The sequence below is a fragment of the Channa argus genome, chromosome 15 (assembly GCF_033026475.1).
Source record: "Channa argus isolate prfri chromosome 15, Channa argus male v1.0, whole genome shotgun sequence".
Lineage (NCBI taxonomy): Eukaryota > Metazoa > Chordata > Actinopteri > Anabantiformes > Channidae > Channa > Channa argus.
This window is the reverse complement of record NC_090211.1, coordinates 4019756-4037353: the sequence shown is the minus strand read 5'-3', so window position 1 is coordinate 4037353 and position 17598 is coordinate 4019756. Positions and strand designations below refer to the sequence as shown.

General features: G+C 35.8%; 1 protein-coding gene across 2 annotated transcripts in view; it reads left to right on the top strand.

Annotated features, from left to right (window-relative positions):
* doc2a (double C2-like domains, alpha) overlaps positions 1 to 17598 on the top strand; it is a 68042-nt gene that overhangs the window by 29158 nt on the left and 21286 nt on the right. For both annotated transcript variants that reach the window (XM_067478159.1, XM_067478160.1), the window contains exons 4-7: positions 1143 to 1217; positions 1747 to 1856; positions 7491 to 7617; positions 9817 to 9876. In XM_067478159.1, coding sequence (XP_067334260.1) covers positions 1143 to 1217; positions 1747 to 1856; positions 7491 to 7617; positions 9817 to 9876 — 372 coding nt within the window. The remainder of the gene's footprint in view (positions 1 to 1142; positions 1218 to 1746; positions 1857 to 7490; positions 7618 to 9816; positions 9877 to 17598) is intronic.

Sequence of the window (17598 nt, the reverse complement as noted above, 5' to 3'; positions counted from 1 at the left end):
ACCAGAATTCTATGCACAACAGTATCAGAAAGAGAACCAACATTAGAGAAAAGTACACAATAGAAACAGAAGTCAGGTTTAAACTGCTTCATTATCTCAGCAATGGGAGATAATCTGAGCACCTGCTGTCACTGAGCTTCTTCTTTATATCCCCCACTGTTTTTTTTATTTGAGTGCCTACTTGAATGCCAACAATTTCCCTCCTGGCATTGACTGGTTTCTGCTTTAGAGAAGCAAACAGTTTCAGACATAAATAGGTGAATTAATTCAGCGCTGCCTGTTGTGAAGGTCCTTTTCTGTGGGGAGGAAGATAAGCTTAGAGTGTTAACACCTTAACTGCAAACAAAGGAAAGTACAGTAAGTGCTGCTCATACTGAACATGTGAATTAGTGGAAGTCGTTTTACTGAAGATTTGCATGATGACTATCTGGCAGCAAGATTTATGTTCCAGCAGTGAATGCTGCTGTGTGAAAAGGGACGACAGATGGAAACGAGCAAGAATCTGCAGCATGTGTGAGGCTGTAATGCATATTAATCACTAGAAAAACACAATTGTTGGATGGATACTGATGTTTTTCTTAGATTCTTATATTTGTAGATAATGTGAAATAATGTAACTGTGTTACCTGTTGAAGGACGGAGGTACTCAAATATTACTATATATATTACGGGATGAAGCTGAGGCTGAGCTGAACCATTTTTTTGAGTTTTTTGTCTATCAGATGAAGATTAGATTTCAATGCAAAAGAAATGGTTATTTTTCCTTGCTAATACCAAAAAGTAAGCATTTAGACTTAGGGTCAAAAGATATTGTTATGAAGATTTGTGGTCTGTTTATGAGGGCAAAAGATTTTGCAGAGATAATTAGATTTTTGGGGGATTTTGTGAAAAAGAAAAATCTATCCGGCTATCTGATACCTCTAAATCACAACAAACACATCGTGTTTATCTCAGTGAAGATCTAAAAATCTATGTGGCTAGAAAATGTCAAGAGTCACAATGTAATAATGGTAAATCAATAGAGAACTTTTAAACTTGAATCAGAGAATTACTGAATTTAGCAATTGATCAGTCTGTATCATATCACCTGGTGTCACAATCATAACTGGATCATTTGAGTGAGTTCTTGGTTTTGTCTTCAGGGTTTGAAGCCCATGGACTTCAATGGTTTAGCCGACCCCTACGTCAAACTCCACCTGCTGCCTGGAGCATGTAAGGTGAGATCCAAGCACACAGTGCAAATGTGTTTTGCACTAAACACAGAGTTATCCACAAAAGATGTAAGCATTAATGATTTTCTTATCTATCTTCATTTAGTTATTATTTGGCAGATCTGGGTCTGTACATATATATACACACACATATATATATACATACATTTATATATGTGCCTACATGTCTTAGTAGCAGGACCGTTTGCACTCAGCAGATTTCAGCTAACGTACACAGCATAACAAATCTCAAAATAACTACTATTGAATGGAAAAATTAATCTGCTGCTCACAATGAAATTACAATCTTTATAACTAATTTTCTGTCTATAAACCCAAATAGGCAGAGTTAATGTTAAAATATAGAAATCTTAAACCTGGATTATCTTAAACTAAATGTTTTTGGTGGTGGGTGTTCTCTAACAAAAAAATGGAGCAAAGTGAAATGGATCAAAAATCATTTACCATATAAGCTGAAACAAAATGAATAATTAAATTTGGTATTTAGCACTACATCTGTGTTTGTGTCTTTCAGGCCAATAAGCTGAAAACGAAGACAATCCGTAACTCTCTCAATCCAGTGTGGAATGAAACGCTCACTTATGTTGGAATCACGGAGGAAGACATGCACAGGAAGACGCTCAGGTGTGTGTGTGTATGACTGGAAAAAACTCATGCCTAATTTCATTGGATCTCATTTCAGACTGATTACACTTAGAGCCATTAATCAAGCACAGGGACATCTTGACATTCAGATATGAAGCTCGGTTTTCATCTTTAATTAATTACTTTGTGTCAGAGCACAAACCTCATATGAACGGCAATGAGTTTACACTGAATTTAAGACCAGAACATGAATCTTCATGTTCTACTTCCTGTTTAGCATGCATACACCCACAGCACATACATCAGTGTGGGACTGAAGTACAACATAATCAGAAGTGTCATATGGAAAAATTAGCTCTTTTTATCTGGTCTGCTGTAGCCTGAAACAAGCTTGCTACATATCAGTGTATTTTCCACCCTTTATTGCTTTCAGCCATTGAAAAGACAGAGGGGGGTGCATCCAGATGAGGGGTATCCATAATCAAAAGGAGTGTGAAATAACAGACCAGAAAGCCTTTAATTACACAACTCAGGAGCAAGCATTTAATCTCAAGTAAACATGTACTGTAGCAAAGTCAGCATGCGATTGTGAATAAACCTCGAAGGAAAACCCAAAAAGGAAAGTGTGTGTGTGTGTGTGTGTGTGTTGGCCAACAAGCTTAATTTATTAAAAGACACAAAATCTCTGAGAAGAATTTTCATTAGTAACAATTTCTCCTGAAGCGTAAATGTTTTGAAAACAGATACTGACTTCTCAGGGCTGCTCCTTAAACGGATTCTCCGCATGTAAATAATTTCAATGTCAGTTTCTTGAAAAAGACGTAAAATGTTTTTTTCTTTACAAAGAGGGTTTTGTGTTTGGATTCATGCATCTTCGATTTTACTATAAATAATATAAGGTCTGATGTTGCCAAGAGGCAATTTGTGTGTCATTGGTCCGTTGTATTTTGTCCAAATGGAGGATATAAAAATACAAGCTGCTAAATATTGTACAATTTTATAGAAACTTCTCAACAACTTCTCTTATTATACGCCAAAGTATTTTCAAAACATACCTGAGTTCTACAAGTAGTGCATTGTTGAGTATACTACACTAGAGCTTATTAACAATTAGTTAATTAATTGACAAAACTTAACTGCCAACTATTTTGATAATCAAATAAATTTGCTCTTTCCTGAATTTGCTGGTTGTGATTTTATAAGTAAGGATTTGATGCTTTACAATATTTGTATACTGTATTTTGGGTTTTGTAGTTGACAATACAAGATCATGACAATGCCAACTTCATCATTAGGAGAGTAGAAACAACTATTTATAACCATCTATTATTTTTTAAAATCATGACTTGATTAGTTCAAAAAATCTCCATGTTAATGACTTAAACAATATTTGCATGCAGCCCTATATTACACAGCTAAATAGTTTGGAGAAGTCAGAAAGACTGGCTACATATTTTGTAGTGCAGTTTGCCAGATACCTTTACAAATAAAATGCAAATACATTTTTACAGGGAACAATAATGGATTATAATGAGGATATAAATATTCCCAGACCAAATATCCATCTTTGTACTAAAACTTTTAGTAACGCTATCTACAGCGTTATTAAAAGTTTTATTGATGTGTTTAGACTTTCACAGCACTTTATTAAGGTTAGGGAAAGATGTGGACTGGCTTAACTGTCAATACACTCACATTTCTGATTGCTTTGTTAACAAAATCAAAATCTTTCCATAAGCATAACCAAAGGTTACCTCATTGTAATCACATATGGTTCATGTAGCATGACAGCCCCACACACTATAAGACTGTCACCCTACTTGCATCTCACTTTCTATGCATAAATGTAGCACTACATTCATTTAAACGTTGCGTTGCATCGGAACATGGTCATCGTGTTCTCTTTTTTGCAGAAAACACAGAAACATTGCACAGATCTCCCTGGTTGATCATAATTGATGTATAAATGACTGGATTTGTATGAAAGAACATACCATTTTCCTTGGTCGAACACAAACGTTAATACACACAGGAAGTAAGTCTCCTTTCAATACTCGTTTATCAAAGTTAATACTAATAGAATATGATGTAAATGTATGACACAGTTTTACCCTGTGACATGCTTCACTGCTCCCTCAGACCCTTATGCCAAAACTGGCTTTTTCACTCCTCTTCAGAATGATAAATACATTTTATGGTTTATCCCCAGGGCCCTGAGTGGGGGGAGGGATTACGCTTCAATCTTGTGAAGACCAATTTTAGACTTTAAAAGTGACATTTTCTGTGGTCCTTGTTCCATTAAAGGGGTGTTTGAGGGTTTTAGGGTTAGGGTTAGAATATGCTCAAGGTTACAGTAAGGCTTCCTGGAAGGGTGTGAGCATACATTATGGCTGGATAGAAGATTTCAGATTGCAAACCAATTACCGCCCTTTCAGGTCAAATCAATTGAAAAAGAGCATTGTACAGCGAAAAGTGAAAACTAATGTACAGAGTTTGGTCTGTAATGTCTTTCTAAGGACTTTAAATGAGTAAAGACATACAGTGGCTTGGGTTAGGCAGAATGAATGTGTGGAGTGAAAAGCAATAACTGGTCAGTAGGTCTGGAAGTCCAGGTCCAACCTCGTCCAAGTCCATGTACTGCTTTAGCTTTAAAAACAAACGTAAAAAAAAATAAAAAATGGCAGCATATCTGTATGTGATGCAGTTCGAATACCAACACAAATCCTAGAAGTCGTCTTCAACATACACCCACAAGCTATCAGCCAATATTTTGCTTCAGGCATTATGATTGTTTATTGTGATTTTTACATATTCATTACACTTCTACCCAGCATTTAGTAGCACTCTCACCTCAAACTGTTGCTCCATTCTGTTTATGTCCCCTGTCTCTCAACCATTGTTTACCTCCACATTTATTATGCTGCTTCAACTCTTGACGGTATTTCAACACGTCTGTCTCTAGTGCTGCACTCTCTCTGGCTCTACACTTGCTCGGCAAACAGAATTAAGATGATTCCTCTTCAGTTTGTTTGGTTTTTTGAAAGGCAGTAAAGGATTTATTTTTTCAGCTGTGCTGTGTCAAGGATGCATATTCTGTTTGTTTTGTTATTTAAGTGTTTAAACTTTTAAATAAGTTCAACATCAGGCACAGCTAATACACATAGTGTGAGAGTCCTCACACTAGTGTTAGCTTCCACGAAACCTAACTAACGTAATTCTAAACAAATCTTTTCACTTTATAAAATGTTTTCCCTTCTCATAACTGTCCTTGCTTTCCATAAATGTTGACGGTTCCTGTAACTGTCCTCTCTTTCCATGAATGTACTACTTTCCATAAAGGCAGGGGCGGAGCCAGAGAGGTGACCTAGGGTGACATTCCCACCCCCCACATGTAAAAAACTATCAGCACACAGAGAACTGAGCAAATCTGAAGCTGAAATAAATCATTATCATTACAAATAGATTAAATATTATTATTTTTTACAGTTAGAGTGGTTTCATATATTTGTCCCAATAAAATTTTGCAAACAGGCAGATTATCTCTGCAAAAGATGGGTTTTTACTTCTACTGAGCTTTTTATTATTTCTGACTATTTTGAGTTAAAAATGGTAGATAAGTTTTTGACATTTCTGACATTGAACTTTATAAAAATGCTTATAAAGCTTTATGAAAACAGCATTCCATAAATCTCCCCACTTCTCCATAATACCCCCCCTAAATTGCCTCACTTTTCACACGTTCTAACTTTCGATAAAGTTTTCTACGTCCTTACTTTCCTCTCTTTTTAAAAATGTCCACTTAGAAATACCCTCATTTCCAAAAATCCCCAAATCATGCCAAAAGATACTCACGCTCATTTTAAAGAAAGATTCTTACTTACTTTCTTTCTACAAAAAGAAATCCTCATCTTTAAAAACAAAGGAAGATAAACTCATTCACAACCCTGAAATGTCACAATTCCAATGAGCTCCTTTCACAGAAGTACAAGGACAAAATTACTGGACAAAATTACTGGTTCCTTACAGCTCTTTTATCAAACTCCTGTGGCCTAATGAACAACTAGTATACTGAATTTAAAGGCTTCACAGACCACATCCAGCAAAAGGCCCATTGAGGACAGTTAAGTCATATCATTAACTACTTAGAGCCACTACAGTGGTACAGTGTGTGTAGAGAAGTCTATTGGGGCTCTGCAAGTTCCTTTGATCTGACATCCTGAACAGAATCTAACATTTGGCTTGATAACTGGCAGCTTCTGTCATTTGATCATTCGTCACATCAATGACCTTTATCGTTGTTGCTGAGAGGTTGTGCACAGCAGGAAGAAAGGGATTTCCTTCACTGCCTGCAGCTGCTGATGAAAGTATAATATCAGGTCACAAGGAAAAAGCCTGAGTCACTGGTAGAAATTGCAAAGCAAATGTTGTTCTATCTGCTTCTTGCACACAACAAATACACAAATATTTTTGTGAGGAAAAAGTGTGAGTCTGGAAGACCATACCTTACTTAAAGAATACAAATCAGAGTCTAAACTATGAAGTTGGATCTGAACAACACAGGTTTGTAGAAGTGTGTCATAGCTCAAATGGAGATGGCAGAATTTCAAGAAGGAAGCCACTAGTCCCGAAAAACAACATCGTTGCCCATCTACAGTTTGCTCAAAGCTATATGGATAAACCAGAATGCTGTTGAAGGTAGTTTCTGTGCCAGTATCACAGTAATTCAGTGACGGTTTTAATACTTCAGAAAGTTTAGACAACTGAGTTGGTTTACTTTTTCCCCAAAATGCCAATAAATTGGCTATAATGCAAGATTTAATTATAATTATGAAATCCGTATGTTGTAAATAGAAGATAAAGATCTTATAATTTCAAGATAAGGATCTCGTGTCTCATAATTATGAGATACCTGTCTTATAATTACAAATTTTTTTCTCGATCTCAGAATTAGGAGATCCGTATTGTAATTCCGAGATAAAATAATAATGCAATACTGATGGTGAAATTTTGGGGCTCAATATTGCGCCTCATCACCAGCTCATCGAATATGTTTGCACTGTTTGTTAATTTACTATACTTTATTATCTTATTTTCAGTCTATGTCCTCTGACGTTACCTCGCGAGCAAATGCATCGCATTCTCGTTTAAATGTGAACTTGCGTGAATGAACGACAACGTCTGAATCAGTTCTTCATCAGGTCCAGATGTTACTTTCATATTTTCAGTTTCAACATTGACTGTCTCCGGCATGTTAGAGCTAACAGTGATAAAAAGCTACAGATGTTTATTTAACTTTATCCAATTATACTGTCCAGGCAGCTTCAAATTATAATACTGTCAAATTTCTTGAGACTTTCAGCCTCCACCTCCCTACACATTAAAAAGGCCATAGTCATTTATAAAGCAATAGCCTATAGATTACACAGTAGGTTGATTACCACTCAGGTCAAAACACAATGTAGCTTTCAAAATTTTTATCATTTTGACTATGCATCATTTCAGTACAGACTCATCAGGTAAAATTCAGTGTTTCCTTTAACTACGACTTTTCAGTATTTTTCACCAGATCAATAAAAAATGTAACTGGAAAATAATTTTATTTTTATCAGAATTGAAACCTGGTGTTTTTTACTGACTTATCTTCTGTTTCCTATCCTGTTTCTATCTGTGCAGGTTGTCTGTGTGTGATGAGGATAAGTTAACTCATAATGAGTTAATTGGGGAGTCCCGGGTGCCTCTGAAACGTGTGAAACTCGATCAGACGAAACATTTCCACACTTGTTTGGAGCATCCGCCTCCGGTAACACACCAACTGTATTTAGCTTTTAAGTGCTGGCAATTATTTTTGGAGTCTAATTTCACAAATTCAGGGGCAAAGAAAAAGCTTTTTGAATTTTATTGCTCTTTAAGTTGTCGACAACATGCTGAGTTTAGAGTAATGTGGAATTAAAATTATTGTTATATCCAGAAAGGATGTTATTCGTCGACACCACAGAGAATAAAATGAATATGTTTATTGTCAGGTGTAGTTTAGTAAAAAGTAACTTGAAATGAAATTGAAATGAAAATTCTAAAATAAAGTAATTCAAAATTGTAGTTATAATTAAATTTTTTGCAACCTCAGATTTATGGTGTTGGAGACAGTAAATTGTCTTTACATGTGTTAGGTTGACTATGTGCTGCCCTGTATTTTTACTTCAGTGACTGCATCACTCACATGCTTGTAATGCTCCTGATAGTATTGCATTAAAGCAGCAAAATTCAATTCAACTTTATTTATATAGTGACTAAACACAACAAAGTCATCTCAAGGCACTTTACAGAATAAAGTCAAGACTATAAAGATGTATAGAGAGAACCCAACAATCCCCCCTTGAGCAAGCCCTAGGCAACAGTGGAGAGGAAAAACTCCCTTTAATAGAAGAAACCTGTCATACAGTAGTGACAATTGTGGGGTGAGAAGAGAGGAGAGAGGGACAAGAGGAGGAGGGTGGTCCCCCAGCAGTCTAAGCCTATAGCAGCATAACTATAACTAAGTATAAGCTTTATCAAAGAGGAAGGTTTTGAGCCTAGACTTAAAAGTAGAGAGGGTGTCTGCTTCCAAAATCAGAACTGGGAGCTGGTTCCACAGGAGAGGAGCTTGATAGCTAAAGGCTCTACCTCCCATTCTACCTTTGGAAATTCTGGGAACCACAAGTAGGTCTGCATTCTGAGAACGAAGTGGTCTACTGGGATGATATGGTGCTATGAGATCTTCTATATATGAGGGAGTCTGATCGTTCAGAGCTTTATATGTAAGAAGCAGGGTTTTACTTTCTATTCTAAGTTTAATGGGAAGCCAATGGAGAGAAGCTAGTGAAGGTGAAATATGATCTCTCTTGCTAGTTCCAGTCAGCACTGCAGCATTTTGGATTAATTGCAGGCTCTTTAGGGAGCTACTGGGGCATCCTGAAAGTAGGGAATTACAGTAGTCCAACCTAGAGGTAACAAATGCATGGACCAGTTTTTCGGCATCACTTTGAGACAGGATGCTCCTAATTTTGCCAATGTTCCGTAGGTGGAAGAAGGCTGTTCTAGAGATTTGTTTTATTTGTGAGTTAAAGGACAAATTCTGATCAAACATAACTCCAAGGTTCCTTGCAATAGTACTGGAGGCCAGATTTATGCCATCTAGAGTAACAATATGGTTGGACATCATATTTCTTAGATTTTTGGGACCAAATACTGTGACTTTATGGCCTTTTAGGCCTTTATGTCTTGTAATCATGCTTGAAGCTTGATTAACTGATAAATATAGTAGGGTATCATTAGCATTGCAATGGAAATTTCTAATTATGTTGCCTAAAGGAGACATATATAAAGTAAAAAGTATTGGTCCTAACACTGAGCCTTGTGGAACTCCATAGCTACCCTTTGTGCACATGGAGGATTATTTGTTAACATGAACAAATTAAAGTCTATCAGACAGATAAGATTTAAACCAACCTAGTGCAGTTCCTTTAATTCCAATTTCATGTTCCAGTCTCTGTAATTAAATGTTATGATCAATGGTATCAAATGCAGCACTAAGATCTAACAGACAAGTATAGAGATGAGTCCATTATCTGAGGCCATGAGAAGATCGTTGGTGACTTTTACCAGTGCTGTTTCTGTACTATGATGAACTCTAAATCCTGACAAAACTAATGACTGATCTTCGTCAGACCTGAGCACAACTGCTTTGTATGGATGTGAATACAGGCTAAAAGGTTTGAGACCTCACAAACTAAGGAGCTCTTGCAATTGGGTTCGAGCATTTTTCTATGTTTAACTGTAGAAACTGTAAGCTACTGTATAGTAAGAGCATCATGTCTCGCCACATTTAAATGATTAACTTCATTACCACTGCTGTCTCCTTTCAATTTTGAAAACACACTTATTGATCTCACACAAAACTAAGACTGAACATCCCCTTTTATTCTCTGTGTTTCCTTCTTCCTGTTGTCTTTATTTGATCCAGCTCCCCTCTCCTACTGCCATGGGAGAAGCCCTTCGAGGAATATCCTGCTATTTAAGAGAGGTAAGAGAAGTCATCCATCCATGCATCTGTCTCTAAGTACACATCGGTGGCTTTGTTATCACGTTAGGAGTTGAATGAGGTGACACCAAAATTGATCAAAATCAACAGGTTTTTATCTCGAGAGTGACACGAGCCACACAGTCATCACACAACCAATCACATCAATATTGGCCTAAAATGTTCTCCACTACAAGTTGGTATTAATATTGTGGCTAATCAATAGAAAGAAATAAAATATTTTTACAGACTAAACATAAAAAATAAAAAGATATTTTTGGAAAAACTGAAACCAAACCAAACCAAACACAAACAGAAACCAATCTTTATGTTTTTATATTTGCCTATAGGAATTTATGACTTTGTGAAAGACCCTGTAGTGATTTTACAAGCTGTTAAAGTCCTTTTGGCATTTTCATTGAAACACTGTTGACTAGATGTTCTGCAGCTGACACAACCAGAAGGAGATTGAGGGGTCAGAAACAATAGTGGGTCATGTGACTCATGTAGCTTCGAATTGTTCCAATAGGGTGATTCAGATCCATTGTTTTCTATTGAGAAAAACAGGATTTAACAGCAAGCGACTGCCTAAGATGCCTTGCACAGACTTGCAGATGATTATGGAAAGAACTGGTTAGAGTAGAAAATAGCATAGGTTAATCTGCATTTATTATTCAACCATTTAATTCAGAATAACAATTATGAAACTTTATGCTGCAGATATGTTTTTAATGTTACAAAAGTATACAATGCCATTTTATAGCTACTAAAATATTAATTAATTAATAAACATGTTTTGGTAAAACATAATTGCTGGTGGTGGAAAAACTGGATTTTACAGAACTAGTCATTCTTTTTTATTGTAATTTGATAACTACAAGTACCTGATTGGCTGTGTAGCACATTTTGGAGCGCAAAGCAGAAGCGATGGATTCAGTCTCATGTTGCTAAATCTAGGGTGTAGGGAGTCTTTGAATCTCAAGTTTTTGTAAAACATGCCAAATTATACGATGTTAGCTAAGTATTTGCTAGATCAGCCACATGTCTGCCAACATTTAACCTGCAACAACTGGTGATGCAAACAAGCCCTTGAATTGAAAAAACATAAACTTTTTATTCCTCATTACACTTGATTATAAATGTTACCTGTGGGATCTTTTCATTTGTATTCCTTTTTAATGTTGTTAATGGTTACACATTATTATTAGTTGCGAACACCCAAAATATTTCTGTAATTAAGTTACATTTTCTACTACATGTGAGATTTACATTGAGACTTTGCTGAATTCAAATTGAATAGTTAATTTCCAAATGAGGACTGTTGCTATGGCAAATAAATCTTGACTGTAAATGCTAATGAATTGATGAAGATTCATGGCCACTTCCTTGGTGTATTGGAGCAGAGAATAAATGGCCCTCGCAGTCTGAGCTGAGTTACCAAGGATTATTCCCAATATTAATTTATGAGACCAGGAGTTATTTTAGGAGTATTTTACCTAAACTGTTTGTTTTATGCTGTGTACATTCATTTTTTCACCCATGTGATTGAGTAAATGTGATGCTGTTTATTCAGCGTGCTGCTTTTTAGATTATTGAAATTATCTCTTTTTGTGCAATAATAAGAATAAGTCAAAGGAAACATAATGTACGTGTTGAAGAGCTGAGGATGTCAAAGTAAAATCTCTTCAGTGTTCAGTGAAACCTGCAGCTCTTGGGCGCCTTTAATCTTTAACTGTAAATTCTAGCTTTCCCTGGCAAAATGTATTTGAAAAATGTAGTAAAATAATTGGATGTCAATCCAAGCCTGTTCTCCCAGATTTACTGCCTTTCAATTTAGATCTTTGCTAAATAAAAGCAGCCTGCAGCAAAATTCTCACAGTGCAACTGCTTCAAGCCTGCAAATGGGATGTGCACAATACAGTGGCCTTGTGACAGTGTAAGCACCATTTTTGAATATATTGAAATCAACTGTTTTTCTGCATTTAAATAGCTGAAAGTTGTGTCTTCAGGCTGCAGCAGACAACCATTAGGTTCTCAGAATGAAATGTACCTTCTGATGCAAATTAAAATTTTACATTTCATTTGACCCATTTGAGTCGGTGTAACATCCACTTACAGGGTTGATTTTATTGAATAGTGAGACCTACAGTCAAGACCGACTGCTGTGAAGCAGCAGTGCTGAATACCTCTGTGGTGCTCTCTAGTGTAACCATGGAAGGTCATTAATTAGATTTTTCCCATGCAGGGCCAGTGAACCGTAATGTGATTTTACACATGTGCACCCCATGACGGTGAAGTCATTCAGTGAGGTGCCATGGTAATCCAGGACAGGCCATGCAATGTCATAGCAGCCAAGACCAAATGTGACCTCTGTAATCCACATGTGCCACATATTTGGTTAAAACGCAAACCTGGTTATATTTTGTGTTTTTATCCTGTCGACACATTTTTTGGGCAAGTTTATTCAATACCATGAATTCACACATAAATACAAACAACATCCTGCTGCTGCTGCAAGTACTTTGGAGACCCAAATGCTGAATAATACACCACTGAAAACCCCCAAGTGGTACATTTGTTGAAGAAATAATTTCCAACAAATGTTGCAGCGAGGCCACTTTAGCACCTGGAATCTTTTAATACTGAGCCATGTGGTTGTAGAATGTGGTTTGATATTGGGCTCTTTCCTGAAACACTGTCTGAATAGCAGTACATGTTACTCTAATATCTGTATACATTATATATCATTCAGCAATAATCGAGGCTTTAAAGTGGTGCAAGTTAACAAATACTTCCACTTCCACCCCATCACAGATGCTGCGTTTGAACTGTTTGAACTTCTCTCTCGTCTTTAGCATAAAGGATGCAGAACCTATAATTTCCAAAAAGATCTTCAGATTTCCACTTCACTTCAGTACATTTGAAATTAGTTTCAATTTGCATTTTTATATGCAGCTACTACATTATTGTAGATGCATTAATGACAATTTAAAATATGTTTTCAACATTGCACTTTGCCTAAATTCTGAACTTTATAATGATATGTTACCACATACAAATTATTGGAATTTTATGTTGAGGAATGTTATTCTTGTTGTTGCTGCACACAGATTTTGATGAAGCTCGCCCCAGCCTCACTTGTATTACACAACATTACCAATTTTTGTTGCTTTTGCAAACATTTGAGATGTGTTTGTAGCATCAAATAAAAAAATATATATATATACAAATAATTATATAATTTCTGTTTCAACATTTGTATGTTGTCTTTATATTATTTACATATCAAAAACAGATTTAACATTATTTGTGAATCATTGCATTATATTTTATTTACATTTTACACAGTGCCCCAACCTGAAAATTGAGTTTATAACCCTTACCCTTACCAATTAATATTCCGACTTTGGAGTATTCATAAAACTGCTAAGAAAAGCTAACTCATTTTATGAAAAAGCTAACTAATTTTATATTTTGTTATTATGTGAGTTATGACTGCATGCTTTCAGGAGGATAAGGAAGGTGTAGATGTTGTTAAAAACCATGATTTGATTAAAGAAAACTGGGTTTGGAAATTTTATATTGGAATTGAATATAATTAAATTGTACTTCCTGCACAGTTAGAGCTGTATTTGTGTTTTCCCGATTTTAAGTGCAATATTGTAACAACACAAATGAGATAGGAACTCAATTGAACACTGAAGTTTTGTCAAAGAAAACTTAACAGGGTCAGGGAGCATGTATCTGGACAAGAGAGACATCCGATAAATGACAGTTAGCTCATCAAAAGTGAAGTGAGTGACAGCTGGAGGAGAAAGACAGTCAGAGAATGAGTGAACATGCACTGACAGATGATGACTCGCCCAGAGGAGTTTAGACCCACATAGGAGTCTAGTCGGTCTGCAGGGAACAGAAAATTATACAGAGGACTTTTTCTTTTTTGAATAGTGAGAAGATAAGCAAACAATTTGAAAAATAAATCTCCTCCTCTTCTAAGCTCACAGCTCAGCTCATGAGCATGAAGTGATGTCATGTAGCTGAAGTTTCTTCAGACTTACAGAACTTTATTTGAAAGGCTGGCAGAGATTGTAAAGTTTCCAAAGATACAATTTGCCTTCTGCCAGACTGCAACTCAGAGAAAACTGAATAAAAAAGATTCACAAGACATGAAAAAGCCTCACAAACATGTCAGCCTGAATTTAAATATGTCAGTATTGCTGAAACAATAAGATATTACTGCTTTTACAGGAATTAACCTGGGATATTTTAATAAAAAAGGTCAAATGTATAAAGAAAGAAGTTAAAGAATCAGTCAAGAAATAGAAAACATTTGCCCAAGAAAAAAGTAATGATAACATTAGAATTTTCTGCAATTAATGTAGTAAATAAAAGACTGATAAATAAGAGAATGACACGTTAATCGTATGAAGAAAATTAGGAAAATATATTGTTGGAAACAATTGAAATCAGTCATTTGCCTTGCTTTAGTTGCCAAATCGTTCAGAACAGTTGCTAAGTATTGCATCGAAATTTCATAACTTATCATTCATAGCTTGACATTTAGCTTAGTTGGACACAGCTTTCATCAGTTTACTCCAGAAAACATATTGTCCAAATTAGCTAACTAGCTAAGCTAACAAGTTGACTTCTGGTTGCTCTGTTAACTTAGTTAGCTAAGTTAGATTATGTTAAATGTCAAAGTAAAAATAAAAACACAATGTGACACCAGTGTCACCTCTGCATTAGCAGCATTTAGATGATGGCATGAACTGACAGCCACTGCAGGACCCAGTGAGAGGCCCATACATCATTTCACATGGAAAATGCAAAATTAACTGTGTATTGATAACTAAGTAACATTACTAAAACTAGAAGATTATAAGGATCTATTACATTCAAAATATAAACTAAAACGATTTCAGATGATTATTGCTATTCTATCTGCAGTTTACATAAAATGAATTTCATTCACAAATTCTTTGTAAGGCTAATTGTGAAAATACAGTATTTCCCTGGCAGACTTTGAGTTGACAAACCACATTAGAACTCAGTCCAGCACCCTAAGAACCTGTGGAAGATTTAAAGTCCTTTACGCTTCCCACAGCTGGGTTTTTTCCATTTCTACAGGTCCCACTGAGGCTGTGATAATGATTTAGGAAAGGATTAGCTGAAAACTCACAGAAAAAAATTAAAAAGCACTGATGTTACATTTATATTAAACTTTCAACACATGAATAACAAAAAGGTCACAGGTAAACTGATTCATAAAAAATTCAGGTTTGATGCTAAAGAATCAGCTAAACGCTCTGTGTGGATGAACATGGCATTGTAGGGACTTAATTTCCTTCAGTGGTGAAAAAGCAAGTCCCCATAATGTAAATAATTAAAGGTCAGAATAAGGTGAGGTTTACGTACGGTTAAAGTTTGGTAGGTTGTGGTTCTAATAGGTCTCCAGAAAATAGACAGAAAGGAAATAGACAGTAAATAAAAACTCACCTGTGCATGTGGACATAGGTGGTGGATTGTATGGCTGTCTATGAGAGGACATATTTTGGTTTAAAATGATAATACTGTGAACATGTCTGTATTAGAAGGACATCTTGACATATCCTCACTACCCAAAAAAGTGCTTTTTTCTTTGACATATTTTTGTCATATCTTTGAGGTCTTACTAATGATGTTATTTTGTGCAATTCTGCTTTTAAATCAAAAAGTAAATAGAATATGGACGAGGAGATATCTGACAGATGAGGACGGTCTGGCCCATCTGTTTATTGTCTATCACAGCACAGTCATGGTCCAATACATTTACAATGTGTACTGTAAAATGTCTTACTGCAATAATATTAAAACAACAACACTATAACAGAGGCTTTAACCTTCCAGAAACCTTTCTGACTATGCAGCAGTCAGATCGTTGACTGACCATGACTCACCTCAAACCACAGTATGCACTGACCTTATGTGGACCACCACTTTTGGGGTTATCCCTATTTATGTGTCTTGTCTTTTAACATTATTTGATACTGCCAGCTATGTTGAACTCCTCTTAAATCAGTTGGTCTGGAAGCAAGTTCTTACGCATTCTAATTATCATTATCATTGACAATCTAAGACAGTCCCTCTCCTGAGCAGCTGATTACCGGCTGTGTGTACTGTACCTCGTGTAATTTGTCTCTGTATAAACAGCTGGTGGCTGTTTGCCTGTTGATCATAAGCACCAGACGTTAATTTACACAACGCAACACATGGACGCTTTCTGTGCAGACAGGAAGTTGAAAAAAAAAACAAACAAAAATCATAAGGCCTATACAAAGATAGACAACGTGTCATTTCGTCCTGTCACTATGCAAGAAAGAAACCACTGCAATCACTGCTGCAGAAGCTGCCATGTTGCCTTTTTGCTGGCAGCTTCTACTCAGTAGTGTTGAGAGTGTTTGATGCTGATCTGCTGGATTCACCCCCTCGAGTTGAGGGAGAGGGGACGAGTTCCGAGCCGATACGCAGAGCTACCGAGAACGAAGGAGTCATGGTGAGAACAAAAGCGAATTAATAGTTAACCTTAACTATACTTACAGCTGAGTAGTTGGTTTTTAACAGACTCAATAACATTAGTTGCCTGAGACAGTTTTATGAGTTTGGTCGCAGTTAGTATTAGCTGATGTTAGCACCTATTGCTTTATTCATTACATTTCAAATAGCAGGTAGCAACTTCTGCCCCTCTGCCTATTGTCTTTCTTTACAACAGTTTGTTTTTAAAACCACTTACTTTGTTTTGTTAGCCTGTTGATGATTTTGCACCAACACTTGAAATTTTTTTTTCCAAGGTGAACCAACTTTTCTTAATATGCATGAAGCATAATGATATTCTAATAATTTTTATATGACGTTTTTTTTAACATCAAGTCCAAATCTAAGCTGTAAGTAATTTAACTTTGGTTTAGCAATGACTATAGGCTGTTTGTTGTTCCGATATGCTATTTTAATGTTTTACTATAGTAGTTAAATATTACACTACTTAGGGAAACAGTACACACACACACTCTCTCCCTCATTACTGGGATGATGAAAGAACAGCAGGTGGCAGGTCCCACCTGAACGGCTTTTTTCAAGTGTGCTGTATCTGTTTTCTTGTTCTGACATTATTGTGATCTCCTGGAACATGCTCATCCAGTTCACGTTCAGCCCCCCACCACCCTTGGAAAGCACCAATGTCCTGTACACATCAATATGTTAATAATGTGGAAAATTACCTCGTTGTCTCGAAATAATGAGAAAATACCCCATAATCACAAAATAACAGCACAAAAGAAGCTTTCTTTCATGTAACATGAACTCAGCACTTGAAATATTACTTGACCTAGGTATGAGGTCATAAAAAGATGTATATTTATGAAATTGACATTATTATAATTAACAAACACACACAAACTTATTTAGTTTGAATATTATACATGTAAAGGGATTTTTTTTTTGCTAAACAGATTTATAAATTATATAATTTGCTATACTTTTACTAAACCCAACCATTTTAGTAATTGCTTCACTAACCACTGGCGTGAAGTTTGAATACATTTTGAATAACTTATTTAATATATTTTCCTCAAACATTTGTCACAACAAATCTACTCAGTTAAATTACGTGTTGCTTTCTTGCCACAAAGTAAATAATAATCATATATTTTTACAGTTTAATCACAAAAGACTAATGGCTCTCGAGATCTT